The sequence below is a fragment of the Macaca fascicularis genome, chromosome 9, assembly GCF_037993035.2.
Source record: "Macaca fascicularis isolate 582-1 chromosome 9, T2T-MFA8v1.1".
Classification (NCBI taxonomy): Eukaryota; Metazoa; Chordata; class Mammalia; order Primates; family Cercopithecidae; genus Macaca; species Macaca fascicularis.
The window spans coordinates 138,790,787-138,812,500 of NC_088383.1; the positions used below are offsets into that span (position 1 = coordinate 138,790,787).

The window sequence follows — 21,714 nt, forward strand, 5'->3', positions numbered from 1 at the left end:
TGAAGGTGGGGTGAAATAGGGATTTTCTTACATGTTGGCGAATAAGAACATTTGACCGCACCTGTCCAAATTTAAAGTATACATTTAACAAATAAGCCAAAAACCCCACTTCAGAGGCTCTTTCCTGAAGAAACACTGATTAATGCACAAATATACGAGTACAAGGGTGTTCTCTATAGCACTTTTTAAATATAAACTTTTTATTGAAGTAGGAACTAGGTACTGCGACATTCAAGAACCGTAGGCATCCAGCCCTATACAATTCACAAGGTGAACCTACCTGAATCCTGATCTGGAGTTCAGCAGGCTCCCTCTGACCTCCTCCTAGCCACTATCACCCTACTTGGGTAAGTTCAACTCTGCCTTTTCACACCATTGATGAGTTTTGCCTATTTTTAACTTGATATAAAGGGAAATCATATAGTGTACTCTCTTTCGTGTCTGACTTTTTTTGGTTGACATTATGTTTGTGAGATTCATTTCATATCAATGCATATAATGATAGCAAATGTATTCTCATTATTTTGTACAATATTCATATCGTATGAATATGACACAATTTTATTTAGACATTTTGCTACCCGTGACCATGTTCGCCATGTTTCCAGTTGTTGACTTTTAAAAATACTGCTGCCATTAACTTTGTTGTGCATGTACTTTAGTGAAATATGTACTCATTTCAATTGGTTGTATACCTAGTGGTGAGATTGCCAAGTCATAATGTTCAGCTTTGGTAGAAGCTACAAAAGAGTTTTCTCAAGTGCTTCTACCAATTCACATTCCCACCAGCAACGTGTGAGACTTCCAGTGGACCCAAATCGTTGCCAAAACATGATATTGTTTGACTTTCTCAGATTAGTCATTCTGGTGGAGATACAGTGGTATCACTTTATCTTTTAATTTTAATTTTCCTGATGGTTAATGAAGTTTAACATCTTTAAGATGTGAATTTACTATTTGGATATATGATTTTCTTTATGTTTCTTGTTCAGGTTTGTGTCCATTTTTCTGTGAGACCGTCTGCTTTTTTCTAAAGATATACAGGGGTTCTTTATATTCCGATATAAATTCTTTGTGAGATATATATCTTGCAAGTGTCTTTCCCCACTCTGTGGCTTGTCTTTTCATTTTCTTAATGTATCATTTTGAAGAACAGCATTTCTTGATTTTAATGTAGTCCAATCTATCCGTTTATTTTATGGTTAAAGTTTTTTGTTTTCTGTTTAGTGTATCTTTGCCCATCACAAGGTCACAAAGATATTCTCCCATGTTTTCTTCTAAAAACTTTGTTGTTTTATCTTTCACGTGCAGCTAGAAATCCATCTAGACTTGCTTTTTTATATGGTGTAAGGCAGGGGTTAGCTTTATTTTTTTCAAGAGATAAAGCCGATTGACTCAGCACCATTTGTTGACCCAGTCTCATTTTGTCATATGTGTGGATCTGTTTCTGGGCTGTCACCCATTTTAGTAAACTTTCAGGCTATCTTTGCACCAATAATATGTTGTTTTAATTAGGACAGCTTTAAAATAAGCCTTGCTGGGTGATGGTCTAAGTTTTCCAGTTTTATTCTTATTGAAGATTATGTTGCTATCCTTAGCCCTTTGCATGTCCCTATAAATTTCAGAATCAGCTCATCAAACTAAACCTGCTAACATTTTTATTAAGATTGTGTTTAATCTGCAGATCAATTTGGGGTAAATTTAGGTATTTACAATAATGAGTTTTCTAATCCATTGACATGGTATATCTCTCCAACTACTTAGATTGTTAAAATGTTTTTCTCAATTATGTTTTGTGGTTTTCACTGTACCAATTTTGAATAAATAAATTCCATTTATTTCTGGATATTTGATGTTTTGCTGCCATTGTGGGGGTTTTTTTTGTTTGTTTGTTTGTTTGTTTGTTTGTTTGTTTTGAGATGGAGTCTCGCTCTATCGCCCAGGCTGGAGTGCAATGGTGTGATCTCAGCTCACTGCAAGCTCTGCCTCCCAGGTTCACACCATTCTCCTGCCTCAGCCTCCCAAGTAGCTGGGACTACAGGCGCCCGCCACCATGCCTGGCTAATTTTTTGTATTTTTAGTAGAGACAGGGCTTCACTGTGTTAGCTAGGATGGTCTCAATCTCCTGACCTCAGGTGATCCGCCCGCCTCGGTCTCCCAAAGTGCTGGGATTACAGGCATGAGCCACTGCACCTCACCTGTGGGGGTATCTTTTTTAATGGTATCTTTAAATTTTTTGATTTTCTACTTATTTGTTACTATAACACATTTTAATAGCAAAGAGTATGAAATTTTCAAGAGGGGACTGGTTCCATAAATGTGGTTTCATATGTAACAACAGATTATTCTACAGCCACGAAAAAGGATGGGTGGATCCACATGCACTGACAGGGAACTTCATTAAATGGTGTAAGTGCTAATGGGGGAAGGATGATGAGAATAATATAAAAGTTATTGTATGATCCATCTCATGGTTTTACAACTATATGTAGATGTCTGTCTGTTTGTAATGTCCTTCAAACAAGGTCCAGAAAGATTGACAGCCCACTGGTAATAGTGCATCTGCCTGCAAGCTGAAGGGGTTTAGGCAGAGTTGGGATAAGGAGGATTAACCTTTATCTTCAAATACATGTTCATGACTTTTATTTGGGAAATAAGCCTGGATTACAAGAAAGTAAAAAAAAGGGTAGGGGGATTATTACGTGTTTAATGCCTGTCTTTCTTCTGGCTCAGGACCTGGCCTACCACAAGGTCTTCACAAATACTCAGGATGGAGCTGGCATTGAATGACCCACTTGGCCTGCACAGAGGCTGTCAGGCCTAAGTCTGGAGCTCTTTTTATGTAGTTCTATTACTTTAATGAATGTGTATTATAAACTAACACAAGAACTATGCACTGTGGGGCAAAACCATGCTAGATAATGAAAGAACTGGTTTATTAATGGGCCACTGTAGTGTGATATTGAGCCGTGTGCCTCGAGCACAGAAGCAGATGCCTTGGTCCAGGGTCCTGCTTCTGTTATGTGCGTGGACCCCTGAATCAGGCTGGTGAAGCCTGCATACCCCTTCCCCAGAACAATGTTTTCATTGTCCACAAAATAAAATACATACAATCACAGAAAAAATTAATTATATTGAATAGTTAGCAAAACATTAAAAATAAAATTTGAGATATAATTGTATATGTGCTTCTTCATTATTCATGCATTAAACAAAATCTAGGAACAGTTGAGTTAATTATTACCAGAATCTCCAAGTCACAAACCATAAACCATCTGATACTGCTAAAATGACTGTGGCTTCTTGCCTGTACTCATAAGGAAATGTTGAATTTTATAGCTATTAGTGAAAATAAAGTTAAATTTTTGTTTTTCATTCAAGTTTATAGACCCTAGGTTAAGAACCCTTGCCTTGGTTGAAGACACAGTAAGGAACACTGTTTCCCTGAAAATTTGGTTTGCACAAGCTGGGGTTCTGGGGATGCAGCATAATCCAAGCAGACCAGCCCCTCTCCTCAGGAGGCTTCCCTTCTCATGGGGAGACAGTGCAGAAGTTAATTAAGTAAAGCCTAAACTTCATTAAATGGTGTAAGTGCTAAGGAGAAAAATAAAATGAAAGGGAAAGGGAAAGGTATATGTGTGGTGTTTGGGGTGGGGGTTAGTTTTAGACAGGCAGGCAGGGCTGCCTCCCTGGGCCAGGGGTGAGACATGAATTGGGGAGCACAGCAGGTGTTTTTGCAGAAGAGAGCTCCAGGGAGAGGGAACAGCAAGCGCAGGGCGTCAAGCAGGAGCTTCTGCAGCAGCAGAGGCGGGGGGGGAGGTGTGGCAGGGTAGTGGCTGACCCTCAGTGTCCTTGTGGCCCTTGGAAGGTCTGTGGAGGGGGTACAAGGGTGGTATTCCTTTCATTTTAAGGGCCCCTCTGACTATGGTGTCAAGGCACAGAGAGACAGCGCTGCAGGGCAAGGGCAGGAGTGAGGGGACCAGTTAGGAGGCTGCAACCATCCGCCAGGGACGCACTGATGTGGCTTAGAGCAGGGTGGCAGGGGTGGCATCTGCTGAGACTCCGGAAATCCGACTGAAAGAGACAAGTTTTAAAGAAATGTAAGAAAAGAACTATGTTAAAAATAGTGGAGCTGAGTCTTCTGAAATGTTTAGAAAATAATGAAACTGCTTTTTAAAAAGCCATCTGGAAGGATTTTACTTTTCCTTCATGTCATTTGGAAATGACCTTGGAGGAGAAGCCCTGTGTATGTGTGTTCCACAGAGGACCAAGAGTGGCCTCCAAAGAGCAGTGGCAGAGTCCAGGCCGGGGAGGGAGCAGGCTCTCCCACCTGGCGCCATGTGGGGCCAAGACCTTGTGGGGAGTGTGGATCTGCCTTGGTCTCACCCCAGGCAAGAACTAGGAGCCATGATCTCCACTTTGGTGGCCTAGAGATAAGGGGTCAATAGGGGCCTGCAAGACCACCTTCCCCCTCCAAGGTGTGTGGACACCAAGCAGCCCCTCCTGGGGAGCAGGTGGTGGTGGGGTCTTGGTCATCTTAGGACAAAGACGCAGGAGGGCCCTGGGATCCCATGTGCCAGCCTGGTGCCAGCCTGTAGCATGAGTCCTGGCCATGTGCTCCAGGAAAGATGGTTTCCCCAGAACACCAAAACACTTAAGAGTAATTCTTCATGAAAAATAATGTTCATTTTTTATGCTCTGATAAAACCACAGGGCTTTTTAATTTTTTATAGCAGACTTTTCAAGAAATAATTCACATACTATACAGTGCACTCACTTAAAGTGTACAATTCAATGGTTTTTTTTAACATATTCACTGAAAGGTGCAACTACTACCACAGTCAATTTTAGAACATTTTTATCACTTCGGGAAGAAACCTATACATACCCCTTGGCTGATACCCCTATCACTCCATGTCCGCCAGCCCTAAGTCAACTATTCCTCTACTTTCTGTGTATGTAGATTTATCTATTCGGGACATGACACAAATGAAAACATATAATATGAGTTTCTTGGTTATTGACTTCTTTCATTCAGCATAACGTTTTTAAGATTCATCCATGTGGTAGCGTGTTTCTGCATGTCATTCCTCTTATGGTTGAATAATATTCTGTTGTATGGATGTACAATGTTTTAAAAATCCATTAATGGCCGGGCATGGTGGCTCACACCAGTAATCCCAGCATTTCAGGAGGCTGAGGAGGGAGGATCACTTGAGACCAGGAGTTTGAGACCAGCCTGGGAAACATAGCGCAACCCCATCTCTTGATAAAATACAAAAATCAGCCAGGCATGGTGGTGCATGCCTGCAGTCCCAGGTACGAAGAGGCTGAGGTGGGAGGACCATTTGAGCCTAGGAGGTCAGGGCTGCAGTGAGCCTTGATTGTGCCACTGCACTGCAGCCTGGGAAACAGAGTGAGAGACTGTCTAAATAAATAAATAAATAAATAATTTTTAAAAATAAGTAAGTCATAATGGACATTTGGGTGTTTTCCACCTTTTAGCTATTGTGAATACTATGGCTATAATCTTTCATGTGCAAGTTTTTATGTGAATTTATGTTTTTCGTTTCTCTTGGGTCTATACCTGGGATTGGAAATACTAGGTCATATGGTACCTCCATGTTTGACCATTTGAGGAATTGTTGGATTGTTTTCCAAAGTGGTGACACCATTTCAGACTCCCATCAACAATGTGTGAGTGTTCTAATTTCTCCATATCCTCACCAACACTGGTTATTATGACCTGCTTATTACAGCCATCTGACTGGGTGTGAAGTGGTAACTCATTGTAGTTTCGACTTGCATTTACCTAATGACTAATGATGTTGAGCATCTTTTCACATGGATATTAGGAATTTGTATAACTTCTTTGAGAAAATGTCTATTGAGGTCATCTTCCTATTTTTAAATTGAGTGATCTGTCTTTATATTATTGATTTGTAAGAGTTCTTCTTACATTCTAGGTGCAAGTCCCTTATCAGATAAGTGGTTTGCAAATCATTTCTCTCATTCTTTGGGTTGTCTTTTCACTTTCTTAGTAGTGTCTTTCGAAACATAGAAGTTTTTCATTGTGGTGAAGTCCGATTTATCTATTTTTCTTCTGCAGCTTATGCTTCTGGTATCACATCTAAGATTTGTGTCACGTCCATTGTCAAATTCAAGGTCACGAAGAGCCCTGTTTTCTTCTAAGAGTTTTTACAGTTTTAACTCTTACAGTTAGACCCTTGATCCATTTTGAGTTAATTTTTTATATGATGTGAGGTACAAATATAATTTTGTTCTTTTGCTTGTGGCTCTCCAGTTGTCCAGCACCATTTGTCGAGGAGACTATTCTTTTCCCATTGAAAGACCTTGGCAGTTTTGTCAAAACTCAGTTGACCATAGACACATAATTATACTTCTGGACTCTCAATTTTATTTCACTGATATGTCTATCCTATGCCAGTACCACAATGTCAATTGCTGTTGCTTTGTAGTAAGTTTTGAAATCAAAATATGGGAATCCTTTAACATTGTTCTTTTTCAAGAGTGTTTTTTGGTTATTCCGTGTCTGGTGCAATATCATATGAATTTTAGGATGAGCTTATTCGTTTCTAGAAAGAAGCCAACTGTGATTATAGTAGGGATTGCGTTGAATCTGTAGATCAATTTTGTGTTGTTAAAAATATTGTCTTCCAATCCATGAACATGGGAATTTTTAGTTGATTTAGATCTTTAATTTATTTTAACAAGAAAACCATAGGACGTTTTGAAAGTGTTTCAGAACAGCTACCTTTTGAGGTTGCCTACTCTTACCAACTCCCCCGTGATAGCTACCACAAAGTTCTGGGTCTCCATCCTGTCCAAGGCATTGATGCAGCCCTAGGTGAACAAGCCCAAGGAGTCAGCTGGAGGGAACTGGGCTGGGTTTTGTTCTTCCCTTTAAAGATTCTCTCTCCTGCATACCTGCCCAAGCAAGTGGGTGCTCATAGCTCCAGCTCATCGCTAGATCTTGGGTATTCCCTTAACCTTGGTTTAACATCAGCTGTTCACTTGGTCTCTACACACTGTTCCTTTCCTCTTCAGAGCTGGGGAATCATCATATCTTAGGGTGCCCAACCATCTGAGTTTATCCTTTCACGTGTGTGAGAAGGGCGTAATCCAGTCTTTATCATGTGTGTTTCCACTACCCTCAGCACCACTTATTGGAAAGGCTGCTCTCTGCCATTGCATTTCAGTGCCTCCTCTGTCGTCAATCAGGTGACCATGAATAGGAGGTCTGTTTCTGGACTGTCTGTGCTGTTAGGTTATTTGTCTGTTCTTGTTCTAATACCAAAGTGTCTTAGTTATTACAGCCTCATAAAATGTCTTGGTTTGGGTGGTTCAAATCCTCCAGCCTCTGTCTCTGTCAGAATTTCCTTGGCTCCTCTGGATCATTTACAGTTCCAAGTAAATTTTAGGATGAGCTTATCAATTTTAAGAAAAGCACCTAGTGGAATTTGATTGAGATTGTACTAAATCTGTAGGTCAGTGTTGGGAGGAATAGTTGACATCATCTCAACAGGTACTTTTCCAATCCATGAATATGGTATATTCCTTCATTTATTAAGATTTTAAAATTTTCTCTCAGTACAATTTTGTGGTTTCCTGTGAAGACATCTTGCATAACTTTGATAGCTTTCTTTCTAAGTATTTGGCGTTTTTAATGCTGTTGTAAATGGCATTGAAAATTTTTAAATGGCATTTTAAAAATTCCTATTATAAAAATAGTATTATTGTCATAGAAATACAGTTGTATATTGACCTTGTATTCATTAATCTTGCTAAATGTATTTACTAAACCTCATACCTTGTAAGTTATTTTTGGTTCTCTTATAATGCTAATTTTAAGATTTCTTTTCCCTAATTTGCCTGGTCAGTAACTGTTTGGTTGCAGGCAGCAGAAACTTCCTCCAGGTAGTTCAGATAAAAGTGAAGATAGTATCAGTCCCCAGAGACATGCTGAGAAAGGCAGAGCAAGGAATTCAGTGGGGCTTCATGGGAACTCCTCCCTTAGGATCTCTCCGCTTTGGACCACGCAGCCCAGATCTCCACACCCCTGTGCACCTGTCCTCTTTCCTGCCCACTTGTCAGTCTGGTGTCTGCTCTCTCAGCACTATGTCAGCCCCAGCTCAGATTCCAGGTAGCCATGCACCAATGCCCATCCCATCAGGCCTCAGTGTTCTAGACCAATCTGATGGCTCTGAGTTAGTTGTCTCCCCTACCTTGTTCACTGTAGCAGGAGGGCAGAGTGGTGAGACAGTGATATGGTAAGCAGTGTTCTCCAACACATAACCCTGCCTGTCTATTCAGAAGAAAACTGGGAAAATATGAATGTAATGTGTAAGTTTTCACCTCCCAGATATACCTACTGTTAATTTTGCTGTAACTCTGACCAGTATTTTTTCTAAATATATGTATATTTTTATATATTATTTATTGTCTTCTCTCTACATAGAAATTTACAAATTGGGGCCGGGCGTGGTGGCTCACGCCTGGAATCCCAGCACTTTGGGAGGCCAAGACGGGCGGATCACGAGGTCAGGAGATCGAGACCATCCTGGCTGACACGGTGAGACCCCGTCTCTACTAACAATACAAAAAAACTAGCCGGGAGTGGTGGCAGGCGCCTGTAGTCCCAGCTACTCAGGAGGCTGAGGCAGGAGAACGGCGTGAACCCAGGAGGCGGAGCTTGCAGTGAGCCGAGATCGCGCCACCGCACTCCAGCCTGGGTGACTGAGCAAGACTGTGTCTCAAAAAAAAAAAAAAAATTACAAATTGGAATTATGTTCTATATAAACAGTATTATATGCTTGTTTTACCTAATTTTATGTCATTTGATGCTGAGCATTTTATTAGATATACTTCAAAAACATAATCTTTATGTTTTAATAGAATATATAATATTCCATTATAATGGCTATATCATAATTTAATGACCAATTCCTATTTTGAGCCATTTGGGTTCTTTCTAATTTTTTGATAAATATTGCCATAGCTAACAATTTTGGACTTAAAAGTCTTGTCTAATATCTGATTATTTCTTTCAGATTGATTCCTTGGAGTGGAATTAGTCAGTAAAAAGGATATGAATATTTTTAAGTCTCTTGATATGTCAGAATGATTTCCAGAAGGCTTGTACCAATTTACCCTTCTACTGACTACTGTAAGAATACCCTTTCTCCATCAACAGCATTGTGTATTAGCTTTCAAGAAAAATCTTTTCTAATTTAATAGGTTAAAAAAATTCATCTCATTATTTTAATTTGATATGTATTTTTAAATGAGGTTGAATATAATTTCCTAAGCTTATTGACCACTTTTATTGTGCCCTTGTGAATGGAGTGTAAATTTGCCTCTTTTCTCTTTAGGGTTTTCACTGAGTCTTATTGATTTGCAAAAGCTCATTGTATATTAAGAATATAATCCCTCTGTTGAGATGGTTACAGGCATCTTTTCTCTCTCTCCTGATGGCAGCTTCCCTGTATCAGCCCTGTGTTCTGCCAGACCCACAGTAGTAGCACAGGCAGTGAAGGATCTGGTCCCTTATAGGTGGAAAAACAAGTTTTATATCTAGCTTAGCTAATGAACCCTGTGATGGCTTAGCAAGCTGCACCAACACCATTGTTGTCCATGGCCCACCATCAATGTGGAGTGTTGGGAGAGGGGATGGTCTGATGGGGCAGTCTGGTGAGAGACACCTGTGTCCCCTTCTGACCCTTTGTGTCTTTTTCAGCCAACACTTTTGATATTGTTGTTACTCATTGCAAGTCTACCCTCCAAATCATGATTGCTCTTATTTTCCTCTTCTTCACTCCATCCTTAGCCCATTATTACCTTGCTGGCAGTCACAGAAGCTGACTTTTGTTGAGCGCTTGCTGGGCACCAGCTGCAGGCCTAACCCCTTGCAGCCCAGCCCCTCTGGCTGCCTCAGTCCTAACCTGCATCTCCCTCCCACTCTTGCACCATGGGATGGGCTCAGTGTACCCTTCCCACACTGGCTCACCAGCCCCATGTGTGGACCCCATGTGGACCCCAGGAAACCCATGGAGAGCACAGGGAGCCAGCGGTTCCGAGGCCTCATGGCAGCTTCAAAGTCCCTGGGAGAAATGGTCTTTTGCCTCCGGTTTTGGGAGCGTAGAAGTGTGACATTGGTTATGTTCTGAGGCAAGGCCCTCTGACCCCAACTGAGCTGCACTGGGCAAGCCAGTTTCCACTTGTGGCCTGTACAGGTGGCCTCGACTGAGTCAGGCTCTCCAAACCCTGTGGGTGGCTTGGTTAGGATCTTCTCAGGGAAGTGTGACTTCTCTCCTCGCTTCCATTTAGATACTCCTCCTTCTCTCTCTTTCTTTTTTTTTTTTTTTCTTTTTTATTTATTTATTTATTTTGAGACAGAGTCTCACTCTTGGTGCCCAGGCTGGAGTGCAATGGCACAGTCTCAGCTCAGTGCAACCTCCACCTCCAGGGTTCAAGCCATTCTCCTGCCTCGGCCTCCCAAGTAGCTGGGATCACAGGTGCCCACCACCACACCCGGCTAATTTTTTTTGTAATTTTAGTAGAGACGGGCTTTCACCATGTTGGCCAGGCTGGTCTTGAACTCCTGACCTCAAGTGATCCACCTGTCTTGGCCTCCCAAAGTGCTGGGATTACAGGCGTGAGCCACCGTGCCCAGCCAGTCTTTCTTACTGAAGATACCTGAAACCTAAGTCAGTGGAGAGAGGGTAGGGTTTGAAGATTGGAGACGTCACCTGGCCTCGGGCCCTGGTCCTTTCAGCCTAGTGACCATCATCTGAACTTTCTGAACTGCAGTTTCACCGCCTGGAAGTGGGGAGCCGGCTCCAGCACAGCACGTTGTGGGAGGACAAGAGAGACGGTGTGGATGAAGTGCTCCGCAGATCACCGGGGGCGGCAAAGGTGAGTGTTGCTGTTAGATGTGTGGAGTATTTGACTCACTTTGGAGACTATATTTAAGAGATGGTCTCTGAGGAATCTTGAATCAGAAACAGTGTTCGCCTCCTCCCGAAGTAGTGCCTGCCCTCACTTTGTCCCGGCCCCAGTCTTTCCAGGAGGGACAAAAGGCCCTTCTAGATCCCCACTAAGTACCAGAGACTCAGTGGGACCTCAGCTTCCCCCCTCAGCTTTGACTAGGTGCCCCTTGCAGGGGTGAGGAAGGTGCAGGTTCATCCAGGGCACTCAGGAGACCCACTGGGAGGCTGGAGGCTGGAGGCTGGCGGCCTCCGATGCTTTCGAGTCTTCCCCGGGGGACACCACCCTGGAGTGGCCTGGGGGGCAGGGCAGGCTCTGCTGAGGAGAGCACTGGGGCTTCCACTGGATGCTGGCTAGGAGTTAGCCAAGATTTTCTCTGCCCAGATCTCAAGGTCTTGGCACATGGGGACTGGGAGACCCGCATGCTTCTGTATCATGCTGTCTGTGGGGTAGTGTAGAGCCAGCTGGAGGGGTGGGGATGGGGGTGGAGACTCACCAAAACTGATGGCACTCCCCAGAGAACGTGTCCCTGTGGCCACCCGTGGATCTGGGAGTGCAGAACTAGAAGTCACTGTGAATTTTGCCAAGGACGACATCCCAGGTTATAAAGCTGCCACTGAATTCGCCATGATTGGCACCTGTTCTTGTCACAGGTTCAGTCGGCTGCACTCAGTGGGGCAGGAGGAGTCACCAGGGCTGCCTCTACTTACTGAGGAGCCCGACCACGGGTTGTCCCAAGCCAGGGGTGGGAGCGGGAGCTGCATCCACGCTCACTCCCAGCCCCGCCACGACGGCAACTCGCTCCCTGTGAAACCTGCGGCTCTACGTTGGGACATGACAAATGACCAAAAAATCAATTTGTAATCTGATTGGAGGTTTTTGATTTCCTCTGATGAGTTTAAATTTCATTAAAAGCAACCTTATTCCAACATAAAAGGAATCCTTGAAGGGTAAAACAGGGGATTGTCTCACCGAGTATAAAGCATCCCAACTCTTTTGTGTGATTTATTCATGGCATTAATTGTGAGGGCCAACCTGTGGTGTCCGTTGGCAGCTGCGCCGTTATCAGGGCCTGGGATCGGCCCAGTGAGCTCAAAGCACAAGGACTCACATTCAAAACTCACTCTTCGGCATATTGACACTTCAGTTATCAACAACCCTTTTTATCTGCTGGGAGGGAGATCGCAGCTCATGGGGCCGGAATAAGCCACAAATCACTGCCACCGCCGCCTCTCTGCATTCTCTTAATTGTATGTATTCTCTGGAAAAAATGATCAGCATGGCCTCTTGTCTTGATGAGAAATTGACATTTCTGAGGACTTCTTTGGGCGCTCGGAGCAAGTGAGATAAGCATGGGTTGTTTTAGAGGAGAGCAGCCTTTCTTCCCTTTCAGGGGCCTCTTTACCGCTCGCGTTGACCCACTTGATGAGTATGGATTTCATGAGGTCTTTTTCAGCATTTGAACTATAAAAGGTTCAGAATGACACCACCCCTTATAGACAAAAGATAACCTTGCCCTTTGAATATATTGATTCTTTATTAACTAGGCTGTTTAATGCAATGAAATGAGGCATTAGATTGAAGCCCATTTCAAGTGCTTTGAATAATCTTTAAAAGCTTGAAAGACCTTAAAAGGCGGCCTCACAATAATTGGCGTGCATTTTGAAAGAAGGCAGTTCTTGCTTCTGATTTGAAACACAAACATAATTTCTCCATCCCCTGGTTACAGGACGTTGGGTACTTGTGGCACCAGTGCAGAGTGCGAAGGAGGTGACTTGCCCAGCAACTGCTTGTCCCAGCCCCAGCCCCAGCCTCCAGCCACTTTGGAAGGGAGTCTGCAGGGGAGGGGAGTGGGCAGCCTTCAGGCTTGTACCTTATAAGCCTCTCTCTGTGCTGACTCTTTAAATCTGAAATAAGAACCTGATTGTCAGTGACAGGAGAAAAAGGTATTCACAAGTTTCTTTATGTTTTGAATAATTGTTTCCTGTTTTGCTCAGCAGAACAAGTAATTAAGATGACATTTGTGAGTACTAATTTGGATCACACTTATGTGTATGTGTTATAAAGCTGCAAGCCAAAACATGCAAACCCAGCCTTTCACGAAGGAGAAAATGAAAAAATACTGAGTGAAATGGGAGCACGGGAAACTCAGAGGAGCCGAACGTCGGTGTGTAAATTAGAACCTCAGTGTTGAAGGCAGATCTCATTAGAGCTGGTGCATTTGGCTACCAGTGTGCAGTCAGCAGCGCCCGGGGCTGGTGCATGGGGTCTGCTGTGCCACTGTGGTGGCAGTGGAATCGGTGATGCCCCTCTTGCAGACCGTAGGCAGCACAGTCATCTGGGTGCCCTGGTGTTTGCACACCCATCCAGAGCCTTTGCTGCTGCGCTCTCTCTCCGAAGCCTGGTTCTTGCCCAGTGGAACCCAACTGTGGAGCCAAAAGCAGCATGTGTCTGGGGTCTCTGGAGCAGTTGTTCTCTACCTGCCCAGTGTGCTATTCAGAAGCAGAGGGGCTGGGGCAGAAGGTCTGGAGGGAGCGGGTTATCAAGCCCCTCAGTGAGCCTTGGGATTGTTTGAGTTCCCAAAGACAAGTGCTGGAACAGTGATTATGTCACTCTGGCACTGCTGTGGCCCACAGAGCATGTGTGACACAGAAGCCTCACCCAGAGTGCAGCATGCATACAGATGGTACCTCTGGGGGTCAGGACCACATAAGTGACAATTGGCTGAACTTCTGTCTCTACACGGGTTAGAGGACGGAGGCTGGATAACTTTGTGGAAAGTTCTACTATGGATCATTTTTATCTTGGCCAAGTTGCAGCTTCAGAACCCGGCATGTGCAAATGAAACCCCCGGTGTAAATTTTATGTGTGTTTAGTCAGTCATTTTAATAATCAAAACAGAATTACCAAAAGTGAAATTCACAGACAAGAAATACTTTAATTAAATATTGTGTAAAATGAACATTTTTATACAGTTAAATATCTGAAAAAATGTACAGATAAAACAATCTTATTGTAGGGTCTTTAACAGTAAAATCTACCATTTAGTGAAGTGCTCAGTCTTGAGACAGTGAAGTGATGTGGGCGTTGACTACTTAACCTAAAACACAAACCAAGTGAGGGCATGGGGAAGCTGGCAGGCGTTCTCAGTGCGTCCCTGTGCGCTCTTTTGTAGATCAAACCCTTACTCATACAAAATAAAACGGAGGCAATTTAGTTCCAAAGTGACTTCTCAGGCTTTCCCATGTAGCTAGGCCTTGTCAACTGTCACAAAGCCAGACTGTGACCTGCTGACTCCTGGGGACATTCTGTTTATTTAATTTTGTCCCTAGAATGAACACTTTCTAAGTTGTGCATTGTTGATTTTTGTCAAGAAGGTATTTTAAAGTCCCTCCTTTTTAAATTCGATTTCTGCTGCAATTTGCAAAATGTTTGTGCTGTGCTGTGTCTGCAAAGCATTTAGTGCAAAGGAGAAAGAAAAAAAAAAACCTGACACTTTTGGTCTCACTGTGGGTTTGGCACTAAGAGGCACAATATCTGAAGGAGGTCATTCCAGTTTTAAAAGTACGGACAGTGCTGTTGGAACTGACCACAAAAATGTATTGTTAAAAAAAAAATTAAAAATCAGCAGTGATTTGGGTCCCCCTGAAACCTCTGTGAATCGGAGGTGGGCCCAGGAGGGTACAGGCTGCAGCAGAAATGGTCCCAGAAAGGAGAGACGGGTCATGCAGCGGGCTTGTGCTTGTGTGTGTGTGTGTGTGTGTGTGTGTGTGTGTGTGTTTTACACCATAAATCTCCAAATGAAGTATTTATTAACAATTGTTGTATAAGCCTGTGATAAAATAGCACAAAGGTTCTTTAAAGAAGTCCACTTTTAAGGCATCAGAGAAGTTAATGTGGCAAACATTTTAATTAAAACATCAGAAGTAAATTTTATTTTAAACTTTAGGCCTCTGAATTTTTCCAGTAAACACAGTTCAGCTATGTGGCAAAGTCATGGGTGGCATCTAAAATGACTTTTTACATTCTACAAAAAAATAAAATAAAATAAGGACACAGCCCCAAATGGTGTCGCCTCTTCGCGGCCGTTCCACATGCACAGACTCTCGTAGGATTTGTCACGGCCGGGTGGCACCGATTTGTTTTGACTATACAACTAACTTTTTTTTCAAAAGTATTTGTTCAGATAACTTAAAAATAATATAAAAATAAACAATGAATTTGACTTTTCCTCAAAATAAAAAAAAAAGATGGAAAGTCTAAACCATAGCATATGTTTGAAGTACAAATGAAATGTAAAGACTCTGGTTCATCTTAACGGAACAGATCAGAGAGACAAGTTCTCGGCTAATGCTCTTCCCAGTATCACAACACCAGGCCATGATCAAAAACCAACGCAGACAAGAAAGAAGAAAAAGGAAAAGGCGGGAAAAGCAATGTACAAAATTTCAAAGATAAATACAATATTTATAATTGATATGTTACAAAATAAAGTCCCTTAGCAACTGCAAGTGTTCATGGGAAAGTAAGTGTCAAATGAAGACCATTTTATTCCTTATAAGACACATAAGGAATAAAACTTGTTTTTCTAAATATTTTAAGTGGATCTGAAAAAAATTCAAGACAAGTGTATAAATATTTAGCTACAACTTTGGCAAAATCACAAAAGTCTACAATTTTATAACCACATACAAAACACATTAGGGAAGAAGGATCTAGAAGTCAAAAGGACAATTTCTGGTACAAGAAACATAGACCTCACAGTAGCCTAAGAATGCAATAGTATACAGTGCTAGCAAAAGTTGAAAAAATGTTGCAGATCACACTTGCTTAACAGGAAGCTCTAGCAGTGGGAGAATATTGGAACCAACAGACAGTAGCGTTTTTCTCTGTCAGTGTGCTTGTTGAAGGCAAGAGAATTCAATATCAAAGTTACAATTTCTAACTACAATAAGTTACAAAGTTTCATTTCATTAAGATGAAGTTAAGCAATGATAAACCCTCCCTCCCTCCCCGCCACCCAGTTTCTCCTAATCATATAGTCATCCTTTTTTCCAGTCTGATGGCTCATACCTCCTTGGCCCCCTTTTTATCACCACAAAAAAATATTTCACATTATAGAGATACACAACCATTGTGAATCTAAGTATGAGTACAGAAAAATGTTTGGAGGCATTTTTCATCAGCGTTTCATGATCATCAAAATGGTGCATTCACAAAGTTTCTCCCAACACATAGCAATTACTAGACATGGCCAAGACGGAGTCAGAAACTTTATACAAAATAGGCGTCGCTTTGTTTTCCTTATTCTTCAGGACTGAGAAATGTGAAAATATGAGAAAAGTTCAGTCAATAAAATGGAATTGTTCATGAAGAAGTAGGCTGTTTGCATGTTGATTCTTAGTAGTTTAAATAAAATCTTTAAACAAAGTCTTTTGTAGCATTTCAATTGCTGCTGATAATTTTGAAGATACTGTTTCCATCAGCATGTCTTAATATACTAAACGTGTCCCCTGAAGTCCGTCCTTTGATGCTGGGTGCTGCGGAAGGTAAACAGGAGTCCCTCACATTGGCGGGACTACCAGCCCAGACATAGCTGCAAGACAGAAGGACAGAGCAGTTACTGTAGGCTCCCCGCATGCGCCCTCCTGCCAATGCAGACGCGGGCGGGGCTGCCCTTCCCCCCTATTCAACTGGGAGGCTGGACTTGCACAATTCCATTCACCAGCCTCGGGCGTGGTTAGGGTGTGCTGGGGAATCTGCTTCCTGAGGTGGGGGCGCACGTGGGGACAAAAATCCCCCGGTCCTGCCCCTCCTGCAGGCCCATCTGGGCTGTGCAGGCTGCACGTGGCTTCCTCAAAGGCTTCTTTTGGAAAAGGGAGGGGCTCCTGGCACTGCTGTGTGCAGAGGCTGCAGCTTCCCCACACTGACCAGTGCAGGGTACAAAGCCAACGGAGGCCCGGAACCCCCTCTGCCGAGAGAGGCGACCCAGCCTGGTCACTCCCATGACGCCAGCCAAGGCCGGCTCACAGGCCCTGCTCTCGCTCCCTATGTGAGACCCAGACTGGCCTCAGTTTCCCCTCTGCTTCCAGGTCTGGGCTCTGACCGTGCGGTCATCTCTCTGTATCGTAATGGTGAGTCAGGGGCTCTCCAGAATCAAAGCCACTCACAGCCCACCTGCCCTGGAACCTCCAGGCAAGGGCCACGGAGAGATGTGAGTCATGGCACCGCCGTCAGGACCTTTTCTCTCTTCTCAGGAAAGAAGAGAAAACTTTGCACAAAAACGCCAAGCGGGGCTGACGCTTTCACGTGAACTCCTGGTACGAATGTAATTTAAAATATTTTACCGCTACTGTTGTTTAATTTTTGTCAGAATGATCGTTCTCATTAATTGATGTATAACATATTAATACATTTGTTCATGTAGTCACGTGAGCTTCGATTTCTCAGTTCATTAATTTCAACGATATTAATTTATCTCCGACTCACCGTTACAACTTTATGGTTTGGAAGCCCTGTGCATGTACACACCGCGTAGGAGGTGCCGTCTTTCAGCGGGCCTGACCCCATGTTGCGGGCAGCGCCGCGGCACCTCACCACCTGCCTCTGCAGCGACCCTGGTGCGGTGCCCGCTGATGGCACGCAGGCCAGTCGGCGGCACTTCGGGGGCCTGGGCGTCCCTTCATACGCTAACGCATGTTGTGAAGACAATGATTTCAAATCACTGATACCTTTCCAGTTCCTTTTTTGAGCATTAGTTCATCAAAGTGAAATATGCCACCGACTTCACAAAAGGGCCAGTTTGTCTTCTCCGCGGCTACGTCCTCAGCACCCAGCAGAGAGCCTGGTACATAGTAGGTGCTCAGTAAATACTGGTTGAATGGGTTCATGTTTCTAAAGGAGTAACTGGATTTGAGTCACTGGGAGGAGCATACACCAAAGGTGGTGTCTGAAAGAGGCCAGATGACGGCCACTTAATTTAAGTGCCTGCGGGCCTCAGCACCTCACAAAGGGCCACTCACAAGTTCATGAGGCCTGGGGGCACCCATGTGGCTCTGCCTGTCACACACATCGCAGGCCACGTGCAGCCTGCACAGCCCAGATGGGCCAGGCACTGGGCAGGCATAAGGTGCCCACTCCATGTGGCCTCATCTGTGGACAGCTGTGCCCTCGGGGCCGGCCCTTCTCCCTCCTGAATCTTTGAAAGAGAGCACATAGGGAAAATCAGCTCCTGTCCACAGACAGGACTGCAACCTGGTGTTGGTACACACCTGGCCCTGGGTCTAGACGCACATCCCTTTCCAAAAGACAGCACAGCCCTGCTGGACGCATGGTCCAGCAAATAAAGTGGAGAACCAAGGCCCAGCCTCGGGACAACGAGGGTAGGCAGATTTTGAGATGGGATCCACAGGCGGCATGGTGCCCTGCCATCCCCATGCCAGGGCTATTTTTGCTGCTTTGTGCATAGGAGGCTGCAAGCGCTAACCACCCTGCACTGAGAAGTGCCAGGCCCCGGGCAAAGGCCCATTGGCTGAATCAGACTGACAATGACCACCGCGACCTTCACCGCACTCCCGCCTTCTCTCACGTGGTCCCACCCCCTTAGGGGCGCAGGGCGTTCCACCGAAAGTACACTAGGTGCCATCGGAAGGGTGAACTGGACAAAATCCAAGAGGAGGAATCTGGTCCTTTCTGGGGCTCAGTGCACAGGGGTCCTTGCTCTGAACACCAGGCAGAGGCGGCACGCATCAAGGTGGGCCACGGGAGAACATGCAGCGGTCACAGAGGTGCCAGGAGAAAGGCCGAGCCCCCACCCCCACTCCCATCCCCACCCCTGGAGAGGACCCGACACTGGCCCCCGGCCCCGCACCACCCTCACCTTGCAGTCCGTTCCCGTTGGCGCTGGTGCAGGAAGGAGGAGGAGAGGCTTGGGGCCGGACCACGGGCGCGAAGGCGCTCTTCTGTTTCACTGCGGAGATGACATTGGCAGGTGAGAATGAGAAAATGCCGTGTGTGCTGCTACAGTTTGAAGGGAGGGTGACCGAAGAGGCTGCCATGGTGGGGCTGGACGGCACTACTGCAACAAAGCAAACACGGTCAGCACGCGCGGCCGCGGCACAGTGCCACGGCGAGACGGCGCCAAAGGCCTCGCCTCGGATGGGGGGCGGGGGCACAAAAACAAAACATGACATGCGTCTGGCTCGGCCACGCTCTGGATAACAGGCAAGCTCTTTTGCACTGGACTTTCTCTTCCAATTGAGCAGCCCATTTTGTTCGGATTTTGTTTTGGTTTCCAATGAGGTCACATCGGGCCCGTTTTGGGTCAATTTATGGTCGCCATTTGGACGCCCAGCCTCCAGGGCACCCTTCCTTTTATCCAGTAGCTCACATCACAGAACACCCAAGCAATGCACACACTCGACTCAGTAGTGAATATGAATCTGCGTGATGACGTGTGACAAAAACAGACACTTACTGCCGTAGGGAGAGTTAGCGGAGGAGCCATTAAGAAATCCAGGCGAGCCAGGGACCCCTAGATTGGCCATGGCGCCACTTCCATATCCATTCATGCTAGTGCTGACTGTGTTGTAATTGGACTGCTGGGGAGTACTGCTGGGGACGTAGCCTCGCGGGGACACGCTGCTTGTATTGCGACTGTAGCCGACTGTTGAAATCCCCCCCCGGCCAAAAATAACATTATTATCAGCGACAGACACTTGGGGGGGGGTTCCCCGAGAATCTATATCATTTATTAACATTGCTAATTGACCCTGTGCTTTCCACCTGCTCTAACGCCTGCTGCCAGCTCGGATGACCTTATCACGCCAACCCTGCTGCCACTGTCTCACCGTGAGCCCCATCCTGTCTCTGCCGGCTTCGACAGCCAGCCGGGGCGCACTTCGATCTCACCGTCAGTGGCTTTCACGTTTCTCTTTAGAGGCAATTATCAAAGCTTGGATTCCTGGTCTGTCCCCCCACGCTCTGTGAACTTTCGGCCTCTGTAGACCTTCAAATGCCATGACTGACAAGGAGAGCTTGTTTGTGGCCGTAACTTCCCCTGAAAGGCTGTTTGGGGGTCTTCATTTGTATGGTTTCTATTTCTATACATGGGGGCAGTCAGGGGACATGGAAGCTTCATTCCTGCCACAGGAGCGTGGATGGATGGGAACAAAATCAGCAGTACAGGTGAGCTGTTTTCTAAGGTCACTGCCTGCGCACTCTGCAAGGAGGAAAACTAAAATGGACCCAAACGGCAAGATGCAGCGGCCTTGGCCGGCCCAGGTCACTGTACTGTGGGATGGGGTGCAGGGTGTGGAAATGCGGGTCTCTCTCCATGGATTCGTTCCAAACTTAGACCCAAATCCCACCGTGCAGTGCATCCAAGCAGGCTCTCCTCGGCTCCCTAGGCCATGGCTATCCTATGGCTTAGCCCAGTCTTCCAAGGAAAGCAAAGTCACTTACGAACACATTGAGGGAAACTTCTAGCAAATACCAGTGACCCGCATGGCAGCCAGGGGAGCTGCCGTTCTTAGTAACTGGGCTCTATGAGTGTTCTTAGGCCAGCACTGGCTGGGAGGACCTGCAGAGCAAGGTCTTCCTGAGCAAAGAAACCAGCAGAGCCAGAGAGAACGGAACGCTATGGACATTCCCCAGCCGGCCCTGGACACGTGCCTCTTCAGCTAAGGCCTCAACCAACCCGCGGAGGGTGTTCAGGGCAGGGGTCCACCTGGCGCGCCAGCCTACCTTGGTCGTTGGCTTGTGACGTCTCCGACACGTTGACGGCTAGCTGGCTGCTGAAGGAGTTGACGCCCATCATGCCCGTGTGCGCAGGGGTGTTGCCCAGGGTGGGGATCTGGTTGTGATTGCGGGGAACGCTGTACAGCGCCTCGGCGATGTCCGCCGCTCGCTTCAAGATGATCTCCTGCAGCAGGAGCAAGTGGGAGCCAGCCCATCATCCTAGGCCCAGCCCAGATGGCCGCACTCTTGGGGACCCATGACGGTGGCGTCCCACTATCCCTTGCCCAGACCGTGACCAAATCTATTAATAGGCAAAGAGCTTCCGCTAGGAAAATCATTTACTGATGCTTTTGAAAGGGCGCAATATCTGGCTGGGCACGGTGGCTCACGCCTGTAATCCCAGCACTTTGGGAGGTCAAGGCAGGCGGATCACCTGAGGTCAGGAGTTTAAGACCAGCCTGGCCAACATGGCAAAATCCAGCCTCTAATGAAAATATAAAAATTAGCCGAGTGTGTTGGCAAACGCCTGTAATCCCAGCTACTCAGGAGACCAAGGCAGAAGAATCGCTTGAACCTGGGAGGCAGAGGTTGCAGTAAACCAAGACTGCCCTACTGCACTCCAGCCTGGGCAACAGAGCAAGATCCTGTCTCAAAAAAAAAAAAAAAAAAAAAAGAAGAAGAAGAAAGGGAGCAACATTTGCTCAATTCTGTCCTGAATGCTGTGGGGCGCCCATCCAGCCCTCCCTGGTTTCCGGTGGCACCAACACTGTCCACCCGCCACTGCACACCACCCACCCGCCACTGCACACCACCCACCCGCCACTGCACACCACCCGCCCGCCACTGCACACCACCCGCCCGCCACTGCACACCACCCGCCCGCCACTGCACACCATCCGCCCGCCACTGCACACCACAGATGGGTTTCAAGGCTGTGCTCTCCCCTGTGACAAGTTTTTCTGCTTGTGG

The 21,714-nt window shown here is 45.6% G+C and overlaps 1 protein-coding gene and 1 long non-coding RNA gene across 22 annotated transcripts in view; one reads left to right on the top strand and one right to left on the bottom strand.

The window, feature by feature from the left end:
• Positions 1-210: 210 nt before the first annotated feature.
• On the top strand, positions 211-10,936 carry LOC123566877 (uncharacterized). The gene is made up of 4 exons (XR_010577720.2): positions 211-347; positions 8,480-8,593; positions 9,072-9,187; positions 10,831-10,936. It is a non-coding gene; the product is annotated as an uncharacterized lncRNA (long non-coding RNA).
• Positions 10,937-13,920: 2,984 nt separating this feature from the next.
• Positions 13,921-21,714, bottom strand: part of EBF3 (EBF transcription factor 3) — a 138,435-nt gene continuing 130,641 nt past the window's right edge. For 3 of the 21 annotated variants that reach the window (XM_045361749.2, XM_015456864.3, XM_015456863.3), the window contains 5 exons: positions 20,752-20,929; positions 19,484-19,672; positions 18,887-19,084; positions 17,739-17,851; positions 13,921-16,603 (listed from right to left, as the gene is read on the bottom strand). In XM_045361749.2, the coding sequence (XP_045217684.1) occupies positions 16,586-16,603; positions 17,739-17,851; positions 18,887-19,084; positions 19,484-19,672; positions 20,752-20,929 (696 nt within the window). In that variant the 3' untranslated portion in view covers positions 13,921-16,585. The remainder of the gene's footprint in view (positions 16,604-17,738; positions 17,852-18,886; positions 19,085-19,483; positions 19,673-20,751; positions 20,930-21,714) is intronic. The other 18 variants (XM_074003078.1, XM_005566753.4, XM_015456866.3 and 15 more) reach the window with 9 other exon arrangements.